We start from the raw sequence: 27653 nt of genomic DNA on the forward strand, positions 1-27653 counted from the left end.
CCAGCGAGTCTCCGCCGACCTCTCCCTCCGCACTCACCTGCGCGGCGCGGGATGTCCAGCCGCCCCGCCGCCGCCAGTCCCCGCCACCTCAGTGCCAACGCGGGTCGGGCTCGCGTCTCCGCGGCTCAGCCGCTCCGACCCAGTCAGCGCTCCGAGGCGCCACCGCGCACGCGCATTGGGCCGAGCCGGGCGGGGGGCCGGGAAGGGTGCGGGAGCCGCGCGGCATGGTGGGGACTGTAGTCGTCCGGGTCCGTTGGGCAGCTGCGGTGGCGCTGGGGTCCGAGCGCTCCCTGACCCAGCACGCTAGCCTCCTTTCCGAGCTGAGCTCCGGTTCCCCGTCGGGCTGGGGCATAGACGACCTTAGAAGCCCGATTTTAGCTCAGCGATACCCACTGGCCTTCCGTCTGCACTGCAGCCCGAGGCGCTCAGGGCAACATGGGATGGACCAGCAATCGCGATGCGCGATAGGGGCGGCTGGACTCTGGAGAGGAGCGATCCTTACTTGATGTTCATTTTCTAAATATTTAAGTACCTTCTTCACAAGTGTACAGAACCAGCCCTAGACCTGCCTGATGCACTTTTACACAATTCACAAGCCCTGGAAGGAGCCACAAATTGGAACAAATTTGGTTGAGGGCATGCGGGAGAAATTCACTCTCTGGGGATGTATAATGCAGCCGGTGTAGTCAGAAGCCTGCGTTTGAGTCACTCAACCACTCTAACACTTAGCTCATCCATAAAATGAGAATGTGAATTTATGGTTATGAGAACTAGGTGCTGTTTGAGAAAATGTTAAGCACAGTACAAATGAACAATCTAGGAAGGTAGCAGGCCCGTCTCCATTTGATACTCAGGTCCTAGCAGACATCAGAGTCTATCCTGAAACAAACAATAGTATTTCAGAAATAGTATTCATAGAAATTTCACCCTACTCTGAAGAGATCAATTTCTTTCAGAGCTGCTTATTAACCTAAGCATGGGTGACTAATGGTGTTCTAAGGGGATGGTGTTGGGTCAATGGATGGAACCACAGGTGAAATCTACACACACACAAGGCTGTCTCAGTCCTGATCTCACTGTATTATGTTCACTTTGCAAAGCAGTTTCGTGTTACTTACAACATCCCGTGAAAGCTGGATGAATTTCATCATTTGGATTTTACACAGTACCTGGTCAAACTAATAAGTAGCGGAGCAGAGATCTGAACCCAGTTTCTGGGGCCAAATTCACCTTCCTTCCCAACTATACTATGCTTTCGAATTCTGCTTTCTTAAGCCAACTAAACTAAACCCTCTGAAACCCATTGCCTTAGAGCAATGAATTCCACCTTTTTAGTAATATCTCATGTCACAACTTGCAGGAGCTATTATTTCTTAAGTTTATCTTTATGGGAGAACACAATTTCTTGAGACAGTTATCAGGGCAGCTGAGGTGTCAAAAACCAGTGGCTGAGTAATGCTAGCTTCGGCACCAGCCCCTTAGGTCTTTTCAATAAACTGTTAGCATTTCATTTTTGCCAACTTTCCTTACAGACTTAATAGGGAACCAACTAGGACTTGTCAACACTTGCCAAATGAAACTTCTAGCCCTCCCCTAGCATTCCAGTGGAACATTTATCAGAAATCAATACAAGGGAGGCCCAGGGGAAACTGGCTGGCTCAGTCGGTGGAATATACAACTCATTATTAATCTCGGGGTCATGAGTTTGAGCCCCATGTTGGGTGTAGAGATTATTTTTAAAAATACTGGGTAGGTCCAACAACCACAGGAGATAGAAAAACAGTACCTCCCTTCTAAGAAATGGTGGACTACCTAACAATTCTATGAAACTTTCTCATTTGTAAGTGCTGTGTTAAGAATTCTTTTTAATTTTTTTAATGTTTCCTTATTTTTGAGAGAGAGAGACAGAGCGCAAGCGGGGGAGGGGCAGAAAGAGAGAGGGAGATCTAGAATCTAAAGCAGGCTCCAGGCTCTGAGCTGTCAGCACAGAGCCCAACAACAGAGCTTGAACCCACAAACCTAAGTGATCATGACCTAAGTGGAAGTTAGACGTTCAACCAAATAAACTACCCAGGCGCCCCAATAAGAATTCTATATACACATTTTACCTCTATCGTTCAGAAAACAAATAAAGAAAAATGCCACGTTCTTTTTTTTTGTTTTGTTTTAATGTTATCTTTTATTTTGAGAGGTGGGGGAGGGACACAGAGAGGGAGAGAGAGAATCCCAAGCAGGCTCTGCGCTTGAGCCTGACTCGGGTCTCGTCTAATGAAACACAAGATCATGACCTGAACCAAAATTAAGAGTCAGATGCTTAACCAACTGAGCCACGCAGGTGCCCTGAAAAAAAAATGCCACGTTCTTAAAACCTTCCTTGAATGCCACCCAAGGCAAAGCCCTTCTCAATTTGTGGCACAGGAAGGGTGGATGAAGCCAGGTGTATTGAAGAAATTCAGCCAAGCACCGAACCAGGGTCAAAGCAGCATCTGCATCATGCTGAAGGGTAGATTACAAGATGATGAAACCCAGGGAAGCAGCCGTGGATTGTTGAAGTTACATCCCAAGGGCACCTTTTCTCAGTGGTGCTTGATGAACTTAACATGTATGCAAATGTTAAACCGTGTATGTCCCATTATCGAGGAGCCACTCAGCACTTTGTGAGTTCTGCTTCTTACCCTGGAATCAAAAGCTCCAGGAGGGCAGACTGGGGTTCACTACTGTATTCCCAGGACACAGCAGGGCACTGGAAAAAAAAATGTGTTAATGAAATCTGGATCAGAAACAAAATATTTTGTAAATGCTTATTTCCTCCAGGTTGTTACCCAAAAAAATGCCTTCTAAATGTGAAGTATGATTTAAGTCTTTTCTTTCTTGGAAGAAATGAGGGGCACCTGAGCGGCTCAGTCAGTTAAGCATCTGACTCTTGATCTTAGCTCCGGTCTTGATCTCAGGGTTGTCAGTTCAAAGCTCCTCATTGGGCTTCTAATGGACATGGAGCCTACTTAAAGAATAAAATAAGCAACTTAGTTATTTAAGGAACTATGGAATGAATCTCTTTGTCTTTACATTTGCATTTCTGCTTTATATATATGTTATTTTTAAAAATATTTTATTCTTAAGTAATCTCTACCCCCAATGTGGCGCTCAAATTCACAACCCTGAGATCAAGAGTTACATTCACCTTTATATATTTTAAATACACTTGGCCTGGGCTCTTACAACCAGCACTATCCTAATTACAACTTCTTGAAGTTTAAAGCTAAACTACTAGTTAACAATTAGCATTTAAAGCCATGATTTTAAACTTCTCAGGACCCTAGAGTCACCCAGTGAAAGGCTAGATCATTTGTGGATGGAAATGAACGCTAGGCATTCCTGGTCTCTGTCTCCCTCCCGATCTCACATGTGGCCACTTGAAACTACTATTCTACTGGACTTCATTTCCTAAGCAATCCCTTGTGGGGATTAAGGACAAGGGGGCCTGCAGTAGTTTTCAAGGATCCCTTCAAACTCCTTCCACTCCAGCTTGGCCTGGGAAGTTACCGAACCACAATTTCTGGCCCACTATCCAAGAGGAGGGCCCAGTATATGTAACAGAACACGCAACACCAAGTAAGGCATCAGAATCGGAAAGGGCAGGTCATGTATGGCTTTTGTTAAGGGCAAAGGGCCTTGTTTATGAGCAAGAGAGAAAGAGGGCCTCTTGTTTTCATCCACCCAAAAATCCGCTTCTCATGTGACCTTTTGTCCAAGTAGTCTCCTGTAGATCATCATGTCGTCTGAAGTGCTCATCTTGAAATCTGGGCCAGAAATCCAGATCAGTTTCTTCCTGAGTTTGCACTTTTCATGAAGGTAAATATTACCACCCATACGCACCACTTACTCCATTTCCCCCAGAAATTTGGCCTCTAAGAATTTCTCTATACACAGAGAATTTTCTCTGTACCTAAGGAGGTAAAGAATAAACTCACACCAGATCCAAAATGGAAAACCCAAAGTCTGCCTTGACTCCTACTTATGTTCCAGATTAGGTAAATTAGAGCTAATTAGAGCCAAATTTTGTGTCAGTTAGACCACATCCCTGATAAAGAACATACCTTATGAGTAATATATATGAATTCCAGTACTTAATGTTATAATGATTAAATGTAATTTGTCCTAGATGGGATCCTGGGACCAAAAAAAAAAAAAAAAGCTAAAAACTTAGGACTTTATTTGATGGGGGGCCTAGGTAGCTCAGTTCATTGAGTGTTGAACTCTTGATTTCAGTTCAGGTCATGATTTCATGGTTTGTGGGTTCAAGCCCTGCATCAGGCTCAGTGCTGACAGTGCAGAGCCTGCTTGGGATTCTCTATCTCTCTATGTCCCTCACCTGTTCTCTTTCACTCTCCAAATAAATAAGTAAACATTAAAATAAAACAAAAACAAATGAAAAAACTAGGGACCTTATTTGATAATGTATCAGAATTGGTTGTGACGACCGTACCATACTAATGTAAAATGTGAATAAGGGACATCAAGTATGAGGCATATGGGAACTCTGTACTATCTTTGCAATCTAAAACTATTCTAAAATTTAGTTGAAATAAAAATTGCATGTAAAAACTTGAGAAACCACCCATTATTTCATTATGTATCTTTCCAGGCTTTTTTTTTTTTTTTAACTTTTAACTTTCTTTCTCTTTCAAGTAAGCTCTATGCCCGATATGGGGCTTGAACTCATGACCCTGGGATCAAGAGTCACATGTTCCACCTAGTCAGCCAGGTGTCCCAACTTTTCTTATTTATTTATTTTAAATTATATTTAAATGATTATTTTGAGAGAGAGAGGGCAACAGGGTGTCTGAGCAAGTAGGGGGAAGGACAAAGAGAGGGAGAGAATCCCAAGGAGGCTCCATGCTCTGGGCTTGATCTCACAACTGTGATATCATGACCTGAGCTAAAATCATGAGTTGCACACCCAATCTACTGAGCTACCCAGACACTCCCTTACTTATTTTTTATGCTGACTCATTCCTCATTCTTTGGTTGGTTCAAGTTCAGGATGTACTCTTTTCGATGGCAGGCACACGAAACCAATGGCATCCTCCTTAAATTTTAGCCTGCTCTCTGACTGGTTGGCGAACTCCCCCAGGCTCAGAAAGGAAAATGGCCCGTCCTGAGCACCTTCGTTATGTTGGATCCATGCTATACAATTTCAGTCAGCGAGTCCTCACGTCTAGGATGTAAACCCAGGATTTACATGACCATTCTGCTGGCACCTAACCTCTGTGCTTCTACTTAAGGACAGGAGGCTCTCTCGGTTTTCAGATGAAGCCTGCCATCAGCCAGGGGAAGAGCGCAGCACCTCGGTGTCTGACGGCAGCTGAACGGAAGCTGATTGTCCCAGTCTGCCCCAATCCTGATTTTGGGATAGTTCAGATCCTGGAGTTTAGATCACTGGTTAACTGAATTCAATCTCATCTTCAAGGCATGAGTATTCTCTTCTTAGCCAACCTGAAGCTCATCCAAATGCCCTTAATTAAAATGTTAAATGGGAGGCACGTGGCTGGTTGGTTGGGGGAGCATCTGACACTTGATCTTGGAGTGGTAAGTTCAAGCCTTACGTTGGGTGTAAAGATTACTTAAAAAAAATTTAATTAAACCTTTTTAAAAATGTTTTTAAATGGGAGGGGCGCCTGGCTGGCTTAGCTGGTGGAGTGCGCAACTCTGGATCTTGGGGTCTTGAGTCTGAAGCCTGATCTTGAGTGTAGAGATTACTTAAAAAAATAAAAAAAATTTTTTTCTTAAAAATGTTAAGCGGAAAATAAGAGCAGGCAACAAAATCACACTTGATGGCACATAGAAAAACAAAAGAGAATGGAAAAGTGAAGACGACAGACACAATAGGGGCGCCTGGGTGACTCCCGTCGGTTTGAGCTTCCAACTTCATTTCGGTTCAGGTCATCATCTCAGGTGATGGGCTCAAGCCCCATGTCCGGCTCTGTGCTGAACACGGAGCCTCCTTAAAATTCTCCGTCTGCCCCATTCCCCCATGTGCACACTCTCTAAAAGAAAAAAGAAAAATAATCCACCCAAATAGCCCCAAAGAAAAACCAGACAAACCACCTATCATCCTAAGACTTACTTCCTTATTTTCTAGGAGGAAATGTATTTATTTTTAAATGTTTATTTTGAGGTGGAGGGGAGAGGCTGAGGACTCTCATGCAGGCTCTGTGCTGTCAGCTCGAAGCCCAGTGCAGGGCTTGGTCTCACAAACCTCAAGATCATGACCTGAGACAAAATTAAGGGTCACTCAACTGACTGAGCCACCCAGACTCCCTGGGAGGAAATTTAACTAAAACCCACAGTATCCAAGGGCACCTTGGTGGCTCAGTTACGTGTCCCACTTTAGCTCAGGTTGTCTTGTGGTTCGTGAATTTGAGCCCTGCATCAGGCTCTGTGCGGACAGCTCAGATCCTGGAGCCTGCTTCGGATTCTGTCTCCCTCTGCCCCTTCCTTGCTCACGGTCTCTCTCTCTCTCTCTCTCTCTCCCTCAAAATAAATACACATTAAAAAATTTTTTAATAAAAAAACCCCCATGGTACCCAGTATCCCCAGTGCGTCTGGTGTATAATAAGTTCTGACTACAGATACATTGATAGGAGCTGCTTTCTCTTTGGTGGTCCGTACAAGAGAAGGAAGTAGATAGAAGGCCTGATCACAGTCCAATGAGTCAACTCCTTTTGCCACACCTAGCAGTTTCAAACATCCCATGATTCACACAGGAGGAATAATAAACGGTGTCTACAAGAGTTGAGCTCTCCAAGGCTGCTTGCTACATGGAAACTGAATTTAAAATTCGGTTTCAAGGATTGTCTCCGATTCTCTACCAGACTGAGCTCTTTACTCCCAACTACCTTTGACTGTCTATGGTTGGAGTGGACTTGGCCTCTCTTCTCTCTTCCCTTGCAACATTGCGGTTCCTGACAACTAGTCTGGCCTCTGATGGAGCAGGGTGAGAATCACTAACTCATAGTAGCTTCAATCCTGGGCCCAAACCAGCCTCAGACTCTCAACAATGGCTTGGGTCTTGGGGCGCCTGGGTGGCTCAGTTGGTTAGGCCTCCGACTTCCGCTCAGGTCATGATCTCACGTTTGTGGGTTCAAGCCCCACGTCGGGCTCTGTGCTGACAACTCAAGAGCCTGGAGCCTGTTTCCAATTCTGTGTCTTCCTCTCTCTGCTTCTCTACCTCTCATGCTCCGTCTCTCTATATATCAAAGATAAATAAAACGTTAAAAAAAAAAAAACCTAAAAAAACCAATGGCTTGGGTCTCAATTGTGTCTCTTGGGGCAACGGATGCCTAGGTCACTCTTCCTCCTCGCAGGACTACTGGGAGCACCGACACATTTTCTCCTACAGGACCAAGCGCCCGGACAGTCCCTCACCGCTCCTCATAGGACGAGGTCTTCGGAGGTTGGCTCTCAGGCTTCTCTCTGTTCCTTGGACTAGGGTCCAAAATTGAACGTAATGCCGCGAGGTGGAACAGTAAGACTGCAGTGGCTTTTTTGGACACTATACTACTACCAACACATCCTAAAATGGTCTTATCTCATTGGCAACCATTTCTGGCTCATACTGAGTTCAAGCTTAACTTACATGCATCTTAGTTTTTGCCACATCATTTCAGTCTATTCAGGTTGGATAAAATGTGAGTTCTATCTTACCAAATGCATGTATTGATTAATTGTCCTAGTTTTGTGTTGTCTGCAAATCTGATAAACAACTTTCTTCGTTTTCATCTATGCTCAAGGTGTAGAATGAGCCAGGGCCACGGAGAGAGGCCTGCGGACTCACGCCAGCGCCCTCCGTCCAGGTGCAGGACTGTCCTAAGGCTCTCCCTTGGCTAAGGCTGTTCAGTCACCTGTCAATCTGTGTAACCAGGTGAAAGATTGTTAAATGTCCTGATGAAATCGAGAGACCCAATTAGCATTTCCCTGATATATAAGCCCTATCATGAGCTTGGGTACAACTTGAGCTGAGTAAGCCTGAGAATGTCCTGTAGCTCCGAATTTCATTATTTATTCTGGCCAAACTTAACTGGATACCAAAGATATCCAACCATACTGAATCAGAGTCCAGGTGGTTTTGCTGGATGCAGATGAAATTTGCCGTCAGAGGAGTGGACCAGGAGTTTGTGGACTCCCTTCCAATCACGTGAGCGTGTGTGAAACAACTAGACTAGCCAGACGTGCCTGAAACAGCAAACTATGAACTACAGGTTGTGTTGCTGTAGAAGAGAGTCCAATTCAACATAATTTATTTCTGCATTGCAGGCGCTGAGAAATGGGAAAGCGCCAGGCCAACAAAAAAGTGCCATATTAATTTTAGGTAACAGGCCTAGACTGATGGTTTCGGTGACTTGGCAATAAAAGTTAACAAGGCCAACGACTTCTTGTTTAATTCTCTTCCAACGCTACAGACACAGCTCTGCTTTCACCTTCATCACGCTTTCATATGGCTTCAGCAGGGGATACACCTCCTCTTCCAGGAATCTCTGCACCTGCCAAAAAGGAAAGCAAATGTGAGACAAAGAAAATGTAAAGACAGAAGTTTTGCTAACGCTTTTTTCAATGTCAGTTTCTATCACCGAGACCTAATTTGATAGAGCTCTTACTCCACCACTATTTTTCTTCACTTCCAGTCAGAAATGCGTCCCTAGACAGAGGCAGCTCAAGCCACACGCCCACAGCCCCGCACACCAGCCCAGCCTGTGCCGGTCTCGCCGTCGTCCACACCGCCACCCCAGCTGAAACCCTCTCCGCTTCCTCCCCGTCCTCAACCGGCCAAGGCTCTGTCGTCCTCGAGGGCCCCAGTCTCTCCCCTCACCCACAGCGACCACGGCCTTGGCTCAACGCCCTCGTCGCCTATTGCCTGGCCTCCTGCAGCAGCTTCCTTACTGGACTCCAACCTCCAGTTTAAGTCTTTCAGATCCAAAACACCAGCGTGATCTGAGTAAAAATGACAAACTCTTGTCTGTCTCCAACTTTAAATCCTGTTAACTACTTCCGGGTACTTGCTGCTCCGGTATCAAACGGTTGTAGTTTCTGTCCCGTGTTGGACGCCTCTGTATTTGCCAACTCCCATGTTCCCCTAAGATTCAGCTCAGATGTCAAATCTTCCAAGAGTCACCCCCGACCTCTCCTATTCTCCTTCAGGATCCCCAGAAAGGATGTTTCCCTCAATTCCCACAGGTACTGCTTGGTATTAGAATAACCTCTTTATAAGCCTTCACCGCTAAGTTTTGAGCTCCCTAAAGATGAGGATTGTCTTTACAGCCCCAGAATGAAGCACAGTTCCCGAATACATACTGAGCACCTAGTCTGCCCTTGTAAATGGTTTTGAATTCGCTCCTGCAGTCTCCAAAAGGCCAAGAGGAAAAATGACATTTACTGAATACCTACTATGCACCAAGCACTGTGCTAGGCCTTTTAATTCACATAACCACGACTCCATGAGATGTGTATTTTAAGTTTATTTAATTGTTCTGAGAGAGAGACAGAGAGACAGAGACAGAGAGAGAGAGAGAGAGAGAGAGAGAGAGAGAGAGAGAGAGAATCACAAGCAGGCTCCATGCTGTCAGCCCAATGCAAGGACTGATCCCAACCGTGAGCTCCTGACCTGAGGTGGACACTCAACCGACTGAGACTCCCAGACACCCCAAGGTGTGTTATTACCCTGTCTGCCAGTGAAAGTCAGAAGTCAGAATGAACCTGACTAATCTGAGGGTAAAATCCAGCCTTTGACCATTATACCACAGGCTCCAAACTAAAAAAGGATTCAGAGAATTCCACAGGGGGAAATACTTAAGGCAGTTCAAAACAAACAAACCTTCACATTTTAGCCTGCTCTGAATTCTTTCTAACTAGCCTCATTTTTTATCAGGCCTCTTATGAAATAGAAACATTAAAGACAGTACTCCAGGTTCCTTAGCCCAGCAGTGTAAAAAGAGGGCATTTGGGGAAACTTCTAGCACCACAGAAGTGTTCTGGTGCTTACCTGTTGATATGCACGGCCTGTAAAAGAAGAAGGATCCAGCAGACGGTCCAACTGAGAATGAATGGGGCTGAAGTAGGCATCAGCCTGGATTCGCTCTATGAGGTCATTGTCACCTCCTTCCTGTTTGACCACAGCAGCTGCCTGCTGCGAAAGCACTCTAATTTTCTCATGGCAATCCTAGAAGACAGTGGGGTATTGCTGATTCACTTACTGAGAGGCATTTGAACATCTTAAGCATCATCCAATACCACATCCATGCTGTCTCTCTATGGCTGATGCACAAAGCCCCCCTCCCCTGCAGAACTTGAACTCACAAACTGAGATCATGACCTGAGTTGAAGTCAGATTCTTATGGGACTGAGCCGCCCCGGTGCCTCTTGTGCTGGCTCCGCTAACGGCTCACGTGTTCTTGTGTCGTGCCCACTTCCCATCATTTCCTTTTACAAATTCAGACCTTACCCCTTTGCTAAGAGTGGGCCTTTCCCACAAGTGATTAAGTGATTCACGTTTAACAAACCAAGTTCACCACAATCGCCCTTCAGAGATGAGTATGGTCACTGTTTTGTACCAATACCATGGCTGAGGCGGATGACAGAAATGCTTGTGTTTCCTTAAGGGAGGAGAGGAGGACTGAAGGTGCGCTTCCAATTTACTCAAGGGTAGAAGGGATGAACACACCTGGCGGCTTCCCCCCGCTTTCACCATGGCCATGATGATGTTCTCCGTGGCCATGAAAGGCAGCTCTTGCCGGACGCGCCGTTCAATGACCTGGAAGAAGGAACAAAGGGCTAAGATGCCTCCCGGTTACAAAGTCATACACACACAGTAAGAGGTCAACTGTCACCAGCAAAATACACACAAGGACAAAAACTACCAGATGGATCTATGAAGACAGAGAGTAGAATGGATTGTTTTAATCTCCACTGTTTTCTCCAGTTTTCTTTCTGATCCAAAGTATTCTTTTGACTTAAGAAAGGAAAACTGGGGGCGCCTGGGTGGCTCAGTCGGCTAAGCCTCCAACTTCGGCTCAGGTCAGATCTCACGTTCGTGGGTTCGAGCCCCGCGTCAGGCTCTGTGCTGACAGCTAGCTCAGAGCCTGGAGCCTGCTTCCGGTTCTGTGTCTCCTTCTCTCTCTGCCCCTCCCCCTCTCATGCTCTGTCTCTCTCTGTATCAAAAATAAATAAAACATTAAAAAAAAAAAAAGAAAGGAAAACTGATTTAAATAAACTTAAAAGTTGCTTCACTGGAAAGATTTCTAAAGCCCTAACTTGGTTAAGTTTCCGTGCCCAACCTCAAGAGCCCAGCATGCAATGGAAACCAGCCCATCTGCCTCAGGTACCTGACGACAGGCCACAGTCACACCAGAGCTGATGATTCATGCTCATAAACAGTTCAAGCCAGAGGAAAGTATTTCCTTTTCTCTCTTTTATACACGTTGCCTATGGCCTCTGGAGCTCATGTCACAGCCTGAAGAAGGAGCTCTGGTCGGAACGACCCCGCCTGCACCAGAACGCGGACCCCCAAACACGCTCGCTCCAGAGCAGGTCATGCTCACCCTCCCGCACGCCAACCTCCCGCCCCACGTTGTGCTTTTTAACTGCGGCTTCTTACTTTGGGGTACACCACCAATCCTTCAGAAATGTTCTGCAGCGTGTTCAATATAGTATCTGCAGTGAGAAATGCCTCAGCCAAACAGATACGTCTAGAAAACAAACAGCAGATTCGGTTATCTCTTTAAGCAAATATCAATTTCCGTGAAATACAGGGTGTGTCCCAGAAGCTGCCACACTGACTTCTCATGCCACGTGTACTACTGAGGCAATTAACTCCCTTTAACCTCATGACTTTGGCTGCCCCCAATATCCTGGTGACTCTCAAATCTATCACCCCTTGTCCAGACCACCTGCCTAAAAGCCAGATCACATACCGAACTGGAGAAGCTCCACCTGGCTGGTCTGTAGGTACCTCAGACCAACCCCAAACTGGATTCAGCCACTTCTCCGCTGCCCCCTGCTCACCATCTCAAACCTACCCTTCTCCTCCTGTGGCTCCTGTCGTAGTAAATGGCACTAGCACCCCACTGCTGACCTTGACACTCATTCCCTATCTGCCACCAACGGCCAATCTGCCACTTGATTTTATAGCCATGTACTTCCCTCTAATCACATGGCCACCATGCCAGTATGGACTGGGATTTTTAAAAATAGCCTCCTAACTTGTCCTGACCAGATCCATGCCCCCTTAAAACTGATTCTCCAAATTGCGCAGGGTGTTTTAGGAGCACATCTGATTAGGTCACACCTGCTGAAAAATATTCAATGGCTGACTTCTGAATGAGTTCACATGTCTTATTTCCATAAATGCCTTATTCCGTGGATTATACTCAGATCCCAGAGAACTAGCTTTAACTATATATCCTTTCCCACTCAAATCCCAGTACAATGCAAGCAAACCAGAGTAACGTGAATCTGCTTTAAACAAGTGTATATACAGAGCACCTGGCTGGCTCAGTTGGTTGAGCATGTGACTCTTGGATTTCAGGGCTGTAAGTCTGAGCCCCACGGTGGGTGTAGAGATTATCTAAAAATAAAATCTTCAGGGGCGCTTGGGTGACTCAGTCAATTAAGGATCCAACTCAGGGCATGATCTCATGGTTTGTGGATTTGGGCCCCCCATCGAGCTCTCTGTCACCCCAGCGGCCACTCTGGATCCTCCATCTCCCTCTCTGCCCCTCCCCTGCTCACGCTCTCCCTATCTCATAAAACTAAACAAATATTTAAAAAAATGTTTTAATAAATAATAATTTAAGTAAGTATATACACGAAGCAGAGAACCATGGGCATGTTGGTACCTTATTCACAGCTACAAACTACTTCTGACCCATCTCGTACCTAACCCCCATGCAACTGTGGAAGACATCACGGCTGACACCTCACCTGCCTCCGGCACCGGGACTCAACTCCTCTTCAGGGCCTACGGGGACCTTCATAGACTAGCTGGAACCCGTAATCGTGTTTTACCTCACCCCTCGCCACACAGACTTCACTCCCCCGTGCTACCTGACTACTAGTAACTCCCTGTTCTTTCTCCTGCCTTTCTGCTTTTATATATGCTTCCAATCGTGTCTTCAAGGTCTTTTAAAAAAGCCTAGATTTCTTGAGTCTGAAAGCACCACCTCCTCTGTGAAGCCTCCCCTGACTCCTGCACCACGACTCCCTCCTCAGCTCCACAGAGAAGATCGCGTTATACGCTTTGTTCCTAACGCTCATCACACGGCTCTTTGCATGTTCTGGCCTCCCTGCTAGACTCCGCGCTCTGTGGGGACAAGGAGGAAGTGCAGGGATGCTCAAAACATCCTCCGGCTGCCAGCTCCTCCTCGGGTCCCCCCCACAACCCACGGTACACGGCGCCCCCTCCTACTGACCGATTGGCACTATCGTCCAGCGTGCGCTCGAGCCACTGCACAGAGGCCGTCTGCAGTGGGTCCACAACCAGGGTCATGAGGTGACGGGCGAGGCTGCAGCAGCGCTCTGAGCGCATGGGGTTCCGCTTGTATGGCATTGCACTTGAGCCTGCCACGTACAAGGACGAGAAGCAAAGGCAGAGAACTTCAGAGGACAAGGAGTGCCTGAGCACGGGGCTGGGCGCGCTGTCGACACGTGCCCACGGCGCCCCCCACCCGGCCCCGGCATCGCTGTGGGGCTCCCTGGTCTTCACACAACACTCACCAATCTGCTGTTTTTCAAAGGGTTCCTCCACCTCCTTGAGGTTTGCCAGGAGTCGTATGTCGGTACAAATCTGGGGGGAAAGGGCCACGGGTGGGGTGCGGGAGTCTGGGAGCAAGGGCTAGGCTGCTGGAGGTGAGCCCCTCTCTCCAAGAGGTCCTGGAGAGCACCTCACTCAGGCTTCTCCAGGCTCCTGAAGAGCGGGGAGAACAAGTAAAGGCGCGTGGAGACACTTCCGTGACACATGGCCAAAGACAGCATGGAGGGACGCCGCCAGGTGAACCAGTCCTGTCCTTCAACACGCTTTAAGAGGCTTCACCCCCAGGCCCCAGACGGTGGAAAATGAAGTCTGACATCTCTTGAGAGACGCGACTGAACAAAAGTCCGAGGCCAATTCCTTCTGTCTGTGCCACGCTCTCATCCCGCAAACGGCTTCTGCCACTCACCTTGTGCACGGAGGCCCCCAAGCCGGCCAGCACAGACAGCACCTCAATGTCCACTTTTCGTGTATAGGTCTGCCCCGTGATGATGAAAGCCCTAGGAATAAATTGAAAAGAGACGCATGTGAAAGTATTTCAAAATGTGGCTGTGTCAAACAATTGAGCAAAAGCTTGGTCATGCTGGCATGCTGAGTCACACGGGGCCCAGACCTCACTGATGATCTGCTCCTGGAACGAACTGCTCTTCCACCCATTTTACTAACACCCATCCCCGAGACGGGAGGGCGGCCCTCAAGGGAAATGGTCAGTTTTAGATGACTCCATCGGAGCCCTCGACGTGGGTAAGCCTATCCTAAAAAACTCAGAAGTAAACACTTTCCTTTTTCCTTACAGATTATCAAAAAACAGAATCTAGGCTACACAAAAATAAAACCTAGGCCAGAGATAAAAGGAAATGGGTAGGGGCGCCTGGGTGGCTCAGTCGGTTAAGTGTCTGATTTTGGCTCAGGTCATAATTTCACAGTTCATGAGCTTGAACCCTGTATCAGGCTCTGTGCTGACAGCTCAGAGCCTGGGGCCTGCTTCAGATTCTGTGTCTCCTCCTCTCTGTGCCCCTCCCCAGCTCGAGCTCTGTTTCTCAAAAGGGTGCGTGGGTGGCTCAGTCGGTTAAGCGTCCTGCTTCAGCTCAGGTCATGATCTCATGGTTTGTGGGTTTGAGGCCTGCACCAGGCTCTGTGCTGGCAGCTAGCTCAGAGCCTAGAGCCTGTCTTCGGATTCTGTGTCTCCCTCTCTGTCTGACCCTCCCCTCCTCACGCTGTCTCTCTCTCTCTCAAAGATAAATCAAAACATTAAAAAAATTTTTTTTTTAATTTTTTAAAGGAAATAGGTAGAAGAACAAAGGAAGTAACAGGGTCATATTTAGAGGAGCACTGACCACAGCACTTCCACCACTCAACAGGGAAGCCAATGCTTTCCCCATTTACCTACCTTTTAAATCCTGCCTTTTCTGTCACCATCTTGTCAAGCTGCTCTACCTGGGAAGAAAAAGACATCCTTCTAGAAATCCAGGTGTGACCAGCATGAGAACATCTCAACGTCCTGCGCTGGTTCGATCCTTGGTGCCCCTTTCAGTCCAAAGACTCGGCTCCTCCCAGGATCCATCTCTCTGCCCGTCCTGGAGGTCAGCTCGTCTTTGGCGCCCTCACCCGAGCGTCCACGTCCTCCTGCTGCTCTAGAATACCTTCTGATGGTCTCCCTCGAAGAGCTGCAGGAAGCTGGCCTGCGTGCCGGTGGTGCCCTTCACTCCCCGGAAACGCAGGTCATCTCGGACACGCTTCAAGTTCTGGAGGTCCATGCATAGATCCTGAATCCAGAGACAGCAGCGCTTCCCAACTGTGGTCAGCTGAGCAGGCCTGAGAACGGCGCAGAAAGGACACACTGAAGTCTCAAACCAAGGACTTACTTCATAGAGGCTTCACCGTTCTTCAAACAGTCACTGCATTTAGGTAAGAGACAGATCAGTGTAGACAAAACCAGAGCTAAGAAGTCTGGGCAATGAGATTCAATGTCATTTACAAATATCCAATGATTATAAAACTAAGAGCTGCTAATACAGTTCTTTATCATCAAGAGGCGATATAAAGCCAGGGACATCTGTTTCATTTGTCCCCAGGCTTTGGCAAGTCAAATACGTTCATGTAACAAACATCTGCCAAATAGATAATATGTTCTTGGCTTTGAAAATCCTATGAACAAGGGGCGCCTGGGTGGCTCAGTCGGTTGGGGAGCCGACTCTTGATCTCAGCTCCAGATTTCATGGTCGTGGGATCACGCCCCATGTTGGGCTCTGTGCTAAGCATGGAGCCTGCTTGGGACTCTCCCTCTCAGTCTCTCTCCCATTCATACTCTCTCAAAATAAACAAACTTAAGAAAAACAACAAACACAACAGATAAGGTTCCTGTCCAATGGAGCTCAAGTTGTAGTGGAAACAAGTGAACAAAGTGACTGTTATTTTATCAGAAATATGAGAAATAAAATGATGAGGACACTGGAGAATGCCACCCTAGACTGCAGTAAAGGAAGGCCTTTGTGAGGAGACAGTTTGATGAGAAGCCAGCCATGCCATGGGGAACAATCCCAGAACACACACAGCCCAAGGCTCTAACGGAACAGCTAATGGCTCTGCTCCCCGTCCAAAAGCATAATAATGAACAAATTGCAATGTTTTTTTAAAAAATATTTTAAATGTTTACTTTTGAGAAAGAGAGAGCACAAGTGGGAGAGGGGCAGAAAGAGAGGGAGACACAGAATCTGAAGCAGGCTCCAGGCTTTGAGCTGTTGGCACAGAGCCCGACACGGGGCTCAAACTCACGAATTGTGAGATCATGACCTGAGCCAAAGTCGGATGCTTAACTCACTGAGCCCCCCAGGCGCTCAGTGTTGGAGTTCTAGTACATGACCTGGCTCATCTCACACGGCCTTTCTCTCCTAACAGGCTGACAGTATGAACAGTGGGCAACATGAAGGCACACCACAAGCCACGACCTATTTCCATATTCATCTCATGGTAGTTTTCTGGCTAACTCTTGCGAACAGGTTACTGGTACAAGCAAAGAAACGAATGGATGGATCTACAGGATTTGTTCACAGCAGCACTGTACTTAATAGCCACAAAGTGGAGATAACCCAAGTGTCTAGCAAACTGAAGAACAAACAAAACTTGGCATATCCACTATTTTGCCTATAAAAAGAAATGAACATGCTACATGCTACAATATGGATGAACACTGAAAAACATAAGTGAATGAAGCCAGTCACAACAAGATAAATATTTTATGATTCCATTTAAGTAAAATGTCCAGAGGGGAGCCTGGCCGACTCAGTCAGTTAAGCTTCCGACTTCAGCTCAGGTCATGATCTCATGTCCTGATTGAAGAATCTGAACACTGCATTGGGTTCTCTGCCTGCTTCAGATCTCTATCTCCCTGTCTCCCTCTGCCTCTCCCCTGCTCGCTCACATGTGCCCTCTCTCTCTCAAAAATAAACATTAAAGAAGTCTTTTAAATAAAATACCCAGAAGAGGCAAATCCATAGACAGAAGACAGATCAGTGATTGCAAGGGGCTAGGAAGCGGGGAATGGGAGGGACTACTAGAGGGTGTGGGTTATCTGAAGGCCGACAGAAATATTCTGAAATTATATAGTGATGACTGTAAATATGCTAAAAACCAGTAAGCATACACTTAAAAGGGGTAAGTTTTATGGTATTGAGTTATATCTCAATAAAGCTGCTTTTTTTTTTTTTAATGTTTTTTATTTATTTTTGAGACAGACAGAGACAGAGCATGAGAGGGGGAGGGGCAGAGAGAGAAGGAGACAGAACCAGAAGCAGGCTCCAGGCTCTGAGCTAGCCGTCAGCACAGAGCCTGACACGGGGCTCGAACCCACAAATGTGAGATCTGACCTGAGCCGAAGCCAGAGGCTTAACCGACTGAGCCACCCAGGCGCCCCTAAAGCTGCTTTTTTTAAAGTAGGTTCCACACCCAATGTAGGGCTTGAACTCACAACCCGAGACCAAGAGGTGCGTGCCCTACCGACTGAGCCGGCAGGTGCCCCAAAGCTGCTTCTCTTTAACTGCAGGAACGAACCCATACGGAAGCGATCCTAGGCACCAAAACCACTTTGTGAGCGCCTAGCGCCTGCGGACTGTGGTGGCAGACGCGCCGGCAGCACACCACCCCCAGAGGGGGCTGGGGGCCCGCGCTCTGAGCGCGCTCCAGAACTCCCAGGAGAGGAAGAGGAGCTGGAACTCACGCACTGCTAGGGAGCCGGCACGAGGCGACGTGTGCCATGGCCAACTACACACTGTGCGCTGACTCCTCACAGGCGATTTCTTCAGGTTTCTGCGACCACTAAGTGCAGGCCTTACCTCTGGGGAAGGTTAGACTCACCGGACCTCCCTGAATTTCAGGAGATAGTATCTTTGTCGCCATAGCAACACCCCATCGAGACATAAGGCAGATGCTAACACACAACTGCTCCAACACCATCACCTGGAACTCGCTACTAGCATTCCAAAAACGACATGATCTGCTTTGAAAAGGACTTTATTTGGTAATTATATAAAATAGTTGCACATTTTACATATCAAACTTACAATTTAGGGAAAAACTTAATCATCTAATTACCTCACAAACCACAGTAATTAATATTTACATCTTGGTGTAATTCCTTCTCATCTTTGTACAATTCAGATGCTGTCTTTATCCCAGAACATTAAGGTAAGCACGTTTCCACAATATTAGTCTTATAAGCCGCATTTTAATGGTGCATTTTATTCCAGCCTGTGAATATACTATACACTATATCTTATTTAACTTTTCTCTCCTGTGGACAGCGAAGTTGTTTCCAGTGATTACAATCGTAACAAATATTTTAACAAAGATCTTTGCACATAAGACTTTTTGCATAATTTAGATTACTTACTTCAGTAGGACTCTCAAAAATGGAACTACTAAATCAATGAGCATGAATACTCTAAGGCTCTTGATCCAGATTTCCCAATGTTCTCCAAATGAACTCTCACCAGTATAGCTTTTAAGGTAGGGGCCAGGTTCGTGCCTCATAAGCACCCTAAGTTATTTGCTTAAACTATGTTTGTTTGTTTTCTAGCGTTTGTCCATTTTTGAGAGACAGACAGAAACAGAGCATGAGTGGAGTAGGGGGCAGAGAGAGAGGGAGACACAGAATCCGAAGCAGGCTCCAGGTTCCAAGTTGTTAGCACAGAGCCCAACATGGGGCTCGAACTCACAATCTGCGAGATCATGACCTGAGCCGAAGTCAAACGCTTAACGCACTGAGCCACCCAGGCACCCCTTAAACTATGTTTTGAGATTCCTCACCTCCAGCTTCCCTGGAGAAGGGAAACTGAAGGAAGAAATGAAAGCCAAATGCACACAAACAAGCCCAAGTCCCGAGAAGTAATCACATCACTTACTGGAAATGTGTGAAACCTAAGGTAGGAAGGCCGGCTCGTTCCTTAGCAAAGTCAGCAAGCCGAGAGATCACTCTGGCAAGCTGTAAGAAAGACCATGTGATAGAAAGAGGGTGAGTTCAGGCTGAGCTCGTTACATAATCAGGAACTAAACTTTCAGACGATTTAATATAAAATTAGATCTCCAGCCAGTGGAAGGCAGAGGCATTATCTTTTTATCTTTGTATCCCAAAATGCCTTGAAGAGTTCAAAGCAACCAACGTTTGACAAGTGAGTTGCCTACCTAAAAAGTCATGAACTTTTTCTGCACGATTTTAGACTAACAAGCTCATGCAAGAAAAACAGGACAAAATCACGAATCTGACTCAACTCTGACCCAATGTCAACAACATGCTGCTGGTTAACTTCCTTTATTTAAAAGGCTATGTTTTGTTTTTTAAAGGTATTTATTTATCTATAGAGTGTGTGAGCGGGGGAGGGGCAGAGAAAGAGAGAGAGAGAGAATCCCAAACAGGCTCCACATTGTCAGGGCAGAGCCCAACGTGAGGCTCGATCTCATAAACACTGAAATGATGATCTGAGTTGAAACCAAGAGCCAGATGCTTAACAACTGAGCCACCCAGGCACCCCAAAAGGCTATATTTTAAAAAGGATTTGCTTAGAGCATTTGAGCCCAAAAAGAGACAGACAGAACCATAGATGATATAGGACCATTTGCCTGACTGAAGAATAATCTGTTTATATTCACATTATACAGATTTATTCATAAGCGGTGCCCATCTCCTACCATGGGGAATCCAGGGCTGGAAGGAAACTTCGGCCAGCTCCTTACCTTTGGCAAAAGCAGGTCAAACGCACCTCTAAGAATAATCAGGTCCTGCAAAGGAGAACGTAGTCGTCTCACATTAATCAGCTTTGCTCAAACAATATTATGACCCAACACTCTGGCCACCCCAACTGGGCTTCTCAGCTCGCCACCTGCCTCACTATCAGCAACCCTCTGTGCAACTCAGAAGATGCCGAGAGAAGTGGTTCTTTTCAGAACAACTGTTTTAAATGCACATCAACCTAGAGAGCAGTACTTCTGGGATCTTTAGGGAGCAAAATCTTTACACTCCTGAAGGCCAATTTACGTGGTATCTAAAATGACTGGAAAACTGTTATGGGGCAAACCTTCATCCTGAACACTGGGAAGATGTCCAGATCAACAAGCTTTCTATCTTTCCAAAGAGGAATGTGTGTCTGAGAAGGTTCCACGGGGCATATTCCACAGCCTTCCCTCCTTTCCCCACATCTACCGTTGCTAACAACAACAACAAAGACATGAACCAGAACATCAAGGTTTAGGAAATTTAAAGTTGCTCTTGAGGGAAATAAGAGATGTATTTCAGGCAACTATAATATGTGCTTAGGAGACAGTTAATTGCTGAGCTCAACTTACACACTGGGTTCTTCAAACATATATTCCACGTGAAAGGATTGTTCTTCTATTATTCGAGTTACCAATACAGACGCCTCTTATTCTGCACCACTTGAGACTAAAAGCATGTGGGGCAACTTAAAAATAGTGGCTTCTTTCTGAATTGGAAGTGTATCTGGACTCGAACATCTGGTCCTATGGGCACAGTGTGATTGCGGACACAGCTTCGGAGCCGTTCTCCCTGGGCTTGATTCCTATCTAGCTGCGTGACATAAGGCAAGTTCTTCAACCTCTCCTCAAGTACCCTCATCTGTAGAGACAGGGATCATAAAGCCAGATCCCAAAGACGACATGCTCCGATTCCATTTCTGCGACATTACCAGAAAGGGCAAAACTACAAAGAAAGCAGATCAACTGTTCTTTGGGTTAAAAAGCAGGAGTGAGAACTGGCTGCACACAGGGCAGGGCAACTTTTCAGAGGGAGGGATGTGTTGTGACGCTGGAGCGTGGTGACCTGAACTGCGTAAATCTACTAACACTCACTGAACTGCGCATTTAAGACAGGTAAATTCATGCCATGTAAACTGCACCTCAAGAAGCTGTTTAAAAACGGAGATAAAAGGACCTCTTGTATGGTTCTTATGAACAACACGTGAAGGAATACATACAAAGTGTTCAGAATAGTGCCAAGCACTTGGTAAACTCTTAGGAAAACTGTTACTTTTCATGAAGGATATTACTTTTTCATGTTTGAGAATACGCTGCTTCCGCTAATTAAAAGTTTCATGTAAGAATCGTCATGCAATCCTTTCTTTTCATAAGTTACAACAAAGAGTTATAAAGGACTTTGGGGAAAAAAATCACTCTGGAAAACTACCTTACCACTAAAACACTAAGGCCTTGGCTTATGTCCAACCAACCGATGCAGAAACAGTCTCTGCGGGTCTTATTTTATGGAGTCATGAGGGGCTTATAGTTTGAATTGGGAGGATAACAAAAGCAGAAAATTCTTGAGCATTAAGGCATCCCTAAAACTTCAGATTTATGGAGTCACTTCCTAAAACTAGACAGAATCAAATAAAATTTATAAATCCATTATGAAGACCGAGTCCTAAGTGTAGACAAAACAACACAGGCTCCTACTGTATTGTCGCCAACGTAGCAAGAGGTGGCACCAAGGTGAATTATGGGGGCGGCTTTTGGGCAGCAGTGGCCAAACGTGTGCACGTGAGCCATCACATCGTGTCGTAACTGTTTCTCTTCCTCAGCTGCCATCTTGAAGTCAATGTTGTCCAGGTTTGATTTCATCTCCTCGATCTGTTCATTGGTGATAGGCAAACCCAACATCTGCAGAGCAGGCAAAACAAAATAAAATACCTCAAGGGTCACAATGACTTGAAGTGAAACCAAGAAATGTGCTGGTTCGTGTTAGCATTTTTGTCCCACCTCCCAATTCTTAAAATTTGGGGGCAGCTAAAAGTACATGGGTGCTGGAGGGCACAGCTTTCTTAATGAATCATGGTAAACTATGTTCTAAGTAAACAACGTATATTTTGTATGTTACAACCATGTGATTCTGACCTCTGTTCCCCCTGCCCTTGTCTCTCCTCCTGGCTCACACATTCCGGTCTCTGGGCTCAGAGAGGTCTTTCCTGATTCCAATGTGAAATATTCTTCTTATATGTCACTCATCTATCCCTTTAGCCTAACTTTATTTAGAGCACTTAATCACCACATGACATTTTTTACAAATGCATTAGCCTGCCCCCCTCCCCGCCCCTCCAGAATGTATATTCCATAATAGAAGAGCCCTGCTGTATTTATCGTTTACCCCTTAGCACTTGACACGTAAGTGCCCCAGGTGTGGGATCCAGGCCACAGATATACATTTGACCCAGATGGATTTACTTAGAGAAATGAAAATTAAGAATGTTGTAAGTGGTTTTTGCCAATAAAATGTACAGCAAATTCAGTAAAACTGAAAGCCTTTGCAGGATATTATTGGGAAACTAAACATATCAAGAGCTTACTACATTCATCCACATACCTGGAAAAATCAGGGCGGCAAAAAACAGCTTGCAGCCCACAGGCAGCTCAGAGCCTTGGATCCAAGTGCTGAATATACAGACTGGTGAAATGTATTCAAACCTCACTTGAAATCCCCAAGCCCTGGCCCTGGGAAAGATGTTGCGTCTCAGACCTGTCTTGTCCAAGATGGTAACTACCTGTCAAATGTGGCTACTTACATCTAAAATGATTAAAAGTAAAAAGTAAAAATTCAATTTATCATTCACACTAACCACATTTCAAAAGCTCAGCAGCCACATGGGGCAAAGCTGCCTTGGAGCACCTGTTAGCCAGTAGGTAGCACACTTCAGGCCAAAGCAGCAGGGGGCAGTGTGGCCAAATCCCTTCCTACCCTCCAGCAATGCATCTTGTCAAAATTCATCCCTGACTCTAGCTAGTCTGCACTCCTCCTAATCTCTTATTCCTCAAAATTTTTGTCTTAACTACTAAATTATTATGGATCTTATGCTAATTTTGACACCCTAAAAGATAATCCAAACACAAAAGATTATACTAAAACTGTATGCATTTCAGGCAATGTGCATACTGGGCAGAGGAAAAGAACACATATTCAGACACTACATTTCAATTCCAGCTTCATTTACCAGCTGTGGTGATCCTGCAAAGTCTCTGGTTTTTTGCTTTTAATTTTTTAAAATATTTATTCTTGAGAGACAGTGTGAGCAGGGGAGGGGCAGCGAGAGAGGGAGACAGAATCTGAAGCAGGCTTCAGGCCAGCACAGAGCCCAACATGGGGCTCGAACTCATAAACAGTGAGATCATGACCTGAGCCAAAGTCAGACACTTAACCGATGGAACCACCCAGGCGCCCCATCCTGCAAAGTCATTGAATGCCACTACCCTCATCTATTTAACAGAATATCATATGAAATGGAAGAGTACAGTACATGATAAATCACCGCACACTATTAATGGCCCTTTCTACCCTTTATTATTGTATAAGCCAATAGTTTATGAAGTCTCTCTGTTTCCAGTCCATCATCTGTAAAACATCTGTAAAATACAGTACAGTGTTTTGAGGATTAATGAGCTATTAATATGCCAAGTTTTAAGATAGTGTCTTAGCACAAGTGATAAAAGTGTCTATTATTGTCACGTAATTTTCTTGAGCACAGTGATGGCAAAGGGGAAAATCTAGGAAGCGGTCCCAGTTTGGGGAGTTCTGCTGTACTTGGGTCCCAGGCATGTACTCAAGTTTGTTTCCCTGATCACTGATACCCTTTGAGAGGGCACTGCCATCTGGCTTGTGGCATTTTCCTCTGAAACTTTATAGCTCTCTGGATCACCTTCACTTTTCTTCAACTCCTTTGGGAAGGCCCCTCTGGAGCTATTTCTGAAAGTGTTGGGCCGAATAGCTCTTATAAGAGACACCAGAAAACCCGTCTAATAATCCCCTACCCCGATTCTCCCTCCATAGAGGCAAAATGCAGCCGAGTGGAGCGGAAACAGTGGCCTAGGAAACATGAATTTTGCAGAGACAATCCTGCCATTAACTACACTGTGGAAGACAAGGTGGCTAAGCTCTCACGCTCTGCATTGAACCCAGGTTCCCACCCCGGGTCCGCTATCAATGATTCGGAGCAAACAACGCGCTTTCACTGAGGCTTGATCTCTCCCGTGTAATATGGGAAAAGCACCACCTATGCAGTCTTTATGGGTTAAACGGGCAAAGATGTATATGTAAAGAAATTAGCCCGACATCACGTAACCAGCGCTCAGTGTCCGTGTTCAGCAGAGTATCCCTGCAGGAATTGCTAAGATAAATCCCTAAAACGACAGCGTGCCTTTCTCGCCGCCGCCTCCACCGCGTCTCTAACCCTCCGTAACTCCAAACAAGGAGGCAACAGGTGTCGACTCCCGGGCTTCCTGCCCTGCCCTTCCTGGGGTCACAGCGCCTCAGAAAAGGGACACCGGCCGAAAATAGCGGGGCAGCTGCTCCCGGGGACCGAGTCCAGGCGCTGCGCCGAGCCCCGCACGTGCTGGGCCGGGCCCGCTTCTCCCCGCCCGGCCCCCCATCCCGGTGGCCCGTTACCTGCTCGGCCTCCGCCAGCCACAGCCAGAGCTGCCGCCAGGTCCGGAATTTGTATCTGTCGCTAAACACGAAGCACATCTCAGGGCTGGCGTAGCGGGAGGCAAGCGGCGAGCGGTAGCTGTCGTGCCCGCAGGCCGCCTGCTGCTCGCCACGGTTGCCACCCTCCGCCATTCCGAACACGCCTCACTAGCGGGGCCGGCAGGGCTGGCAGGGCCCGCAAGGAGGGGAGCGGAAGCCCGGGGACGGGACTTCCTTCAAGCGGGGCGGGACTTCCTCCAATTGATCCCGCCCCCGGGCTTCCGGGGGACCTGAGCCTTCAGAGATGTCGGGTTTCCGCTGCTTGCTGTTGAGGTTTGCCAAGTTCATCTTCGTGTACAAGAAACGTCATTAGCGCCGCATAACTTACTGAGCCGCTCTGTGCCTCAGTGTCCCCATCTGAAAAAAGGTACATTAAGACCTGCCTTTAAGATTGCCGTGAGGTTTGAGTGTTAGATCGATGCCTAGGACATTCAGAAAACCCTGGGTGTGTTTGCTATTATTAATTATGGTTGTCGCCCACCCCAGAGTCACTGCCACTGCTTATCTGGCACCGCGCGCAGTTCTGAGGAGAAATGCGCATTTGTTGGGTTCTAAGTGAGTCCCTCGCACGGAACTGCGGAAGAATGGATTTCAGCCAATCCCGGATCTGAGACTCCCAGAAGCAGTGTGTCTTACTGAGGGTCACCCAGCTAGCACGTGGAGCCACCCGACTTCAGATTCTGCACTCTTAGTCACTACGCTATGTAGTGCCCAGCACACGCCATGCCCGGTAACACCACGATTTGGGAAAGGCATTTCCCCCGAACCCCCATCCTGGAACACCTCTGTGTTTTCTCAGTACTTCCTACTTAAGGTTCAGTCCAGAAAATGCTCCCTAACGATCCCACTCTTTTCTCTGGTTGACCAATAATAATAACCTCTAACAGCTATGGAGGTCTTATTAGGTGTCAGGCACTCGTTTTTTTTTACACGTGATCTCATTTAATCCTGAGGATCCTTAGTTGCTCAAGTATTCTTAGATGAAATAATACAAGTGTTATTAGATGAAATAATACAAGTAAAAGGGCGCCTGGTTGGCTCCGGATTTGTACGTTTGAGCCCCACATTGGGTATTACTTAAAAAGAAAATCGTAAAAAAAAAATACAAGTAAAGCTCTTGGTGCAAGGCACAGAGTAAATCTCAATAAACAGTAGCTATTATTATGATTCCCATTTTGCAGGTAGCAAAACAGGGGCAGGTTGATTGTCTTGAGCTTGTTGATGTGGAAGGGGGGAAGCCAGGAGTCATACGCAGGCAGGCAGGCCCCATGTTCCCCTTCCTTGAGGCCACCACAGCAGGCCTTATGCTGCTCTGAAACAAGACTTCTGAGTTCTCAGCAGAAGGAGACCTCCCAGGAGAATTCCATTTAGAACTTGCAGCTTGTTTGCTGAGGTGAACTCCCCTTTACCAGTAACCATGATACTCCAGGGATATTAAAAGTTGCTGCTTAGGGGTGCCTGGCTGGGCCAGCCAGTATGCAACTCTTGATTTCAGGGTCAAAGCCCCACTTTAGGTATAGAGCTTACTTAAACAAACAAACAAACAACCAAGTTGCTGATTAGATCCCAAGGCTTCAGCATCGTGCTTTGGACAATAATTTATTTTCCTGTCACCTGTCCATTTCTGCTTTCGTTTTTTTCACAGACTCACTCGCAGCCCTACAGAACACACTTCTGGGGTCTCACAGGTGACGAACGCCCTGGCTTTGTACAGGTGTCCCACAACGCTCACCAAGGCTCAGTGTTTTTTTGCTTTCCCAACTAATGGCAAACCTGGTGGGGGCGGAGATCACTTCTGTCTTGGTCACCGTGTCCCTGGCACCTAGCCCAGGATCTCGCACAGTATAGGTGCTCAGTAAATGTTTCCTGGATGAATGAATGCTGTCCAAAGGAGTCTAGCACAGAGAGAGAAATGGGCCCACAGTAGCCAAGGTACAAGTTAGATCCTGGCACTGCACTTCCTCTTTTGCCACCTCTCACATTTCTTGTGGCCTCAGTCCACAGATCTTCAGGCCTCCACCTGGACTCAGAATTAGCAGCCAGAATTGACGGCTGCACCAGTTCCAGAATACCTTGACCGTCAGTGAAGCCCATCAGTTGGGATCCCGGGCTCATCACTCACGTCTTCTTCTGTGTCCCTCTTGAGCTGTAGAGGCTTGGTGCTGGGGGGAGAGGGCAGACGGCTCTGGGAGGAAGAAGGGTTTATTTCCTGGAACTTCCCGCTCTTTGCAGAGTGTGTCAGTGTGGCCACGGCATTGATGTGCAGTGACGAGCTTCGCATCCTCGCCTCCACTGTGACTTGAGATGCAGCCGTCTGCTCAGTCGTCCGGCCCTCACTGCTGCTTCTGCTTCACTCCGCTGTCACTTTTCCTCCTGCACATAGCATGGCTGCCTCCGGTCTTCTAGATCCTCATTCAGGAAAGATCTTGCTCTTTCAATTGTTTTATGGTGAATCGTTTTTTTTTTTAAGTTTATGTATTTTTGAGAGAGAGAGAGACTCCCAAACAGGCTCCTCGCTGTCAGTGCAAAGCCCTGTGTGGGGCTTGATCCCACGAACCTCGGGATCATGACCTGAGCCAAGAGTCGGACATGTAACTGACTGAGCCACCCAGGGGCCCCATTATGTCGAACCTTTAATCTCTCCAGTACTGCCTCCCTTCTGATTTTTTAAAAAAAATGCACAGGTCTCTTCTGCTCTAGAAACATCTCCACTTGCTCTGTTACCTCCATAACCTCTCTTTCTGGCTGCCTCTTTAAAAAAATTTTTTTTAATGTTTATTTTTGAGAGGCAGAGCAAGAGTGGAAGAGGGGCAGAGAGAGAGGGAGACACAGAATCTG

General features: G+C 46.6%; 3 protein-coding genes and 1 long non-coding RNA gene across 8 annotated transcripts in view; 1 reads left to right on the forward strand and 3 right to left on the reverse strand.

Annotated features, from left to right (window-relative positions):
* SGSM3 (small G protein signaling modulator 3) overlaps positions 1 to 158 on the reverse strand; it is a 48822-nt gene extending 48664 nt beyond the window's left edge. For all 5 annotated transcript variants that reach the window (XM_029954727.1, XM_029954726.1, XM_029954730.1 and 2 more), the window contains exon 1: positions 38 to 158. The gene's annotated coding sequence lies outside the window, so the exon portion shown is untranslated. The remainder of the gene's footprint in view (positions 1 to 37) is intronic.
* Positions 159 to 8262: 8104 nt separating this feature from the next.
* Positions 8263 to 24995, reverse strand: ADSL (adenylosuccinate lyase). The gene is made up of 13 exons (XM_029953206.1): positions 24738 to 24995; positions 21761 to 21964; positions 20030 to 20074; positions 19201 to 19280; positions 15445 to 15616; positions 15192 to 15238; positions 14211 to 14301; positions 13768 to 13837; positions 13464 to 13611; positions 11651 to 11741; positions 10718 to 10807; positions 10040 to 10216; positions 8263 to 8543 (listed from the first exon to the last, which is right to left on the reverse strand). Exons 1-13 carry the CDS (start codon positions 24906 to 24908, stop codon positions 8457 to 8459), a joined length of 1473 nt encoding a protein of 490 aa, XP_029809066.1. The 5' UTR covers positions 24909 to 24995; the 3' UTR covers positions 8263 to 8456.
* On the forward strand, positions 14426 to 21383 carry LOC115303439. Its single transcript, XR_003914057.1, has 4 exons — positions 14426 to 14545; positions 15084 to 15709; positions 17844 to 18317; positions 19955 to 21383. It is a non-coding gene; the product is annotated as an uncharacterized LOC115303439 (long non-coding RNA).
* Positions 24996 to 25048: 53 nt separating the features above from the next.
* TNRC6B (trinucleotide repeat containing adaptor 6B) overlaps positions 25049 to 27653 on the reverse strand; it is an 81458-nt gene continuing 78853 nt past the window's right edge. Inside the window, exon 25 of the mRNA XM_029955408.1 lies at positions 25049 to 25172. Coding sequence (XP_029811268.1) covers positions 25140 to 25172 — 33 coding nt within the window. The 3' untranslated portion in view covers positions 25049 to 25139. The remainder of the gene's footprint in view (positions 25173 to 27653) is intronic.

This window comes from Suricata suricatta, chromosome 10 (assembly GCF_006229205.1).
Source record: "Suricata suricatta isolate VVHF042 chromosome 10, meerkat_22Aug2017_6uvM2_HiC, whole genome shotgun sequence".
NCBI lineage: Eukaryota > Metazoa > Chordata > Mammalia > Carnivora > Herpestidae > Suricata > Suricata suricatta.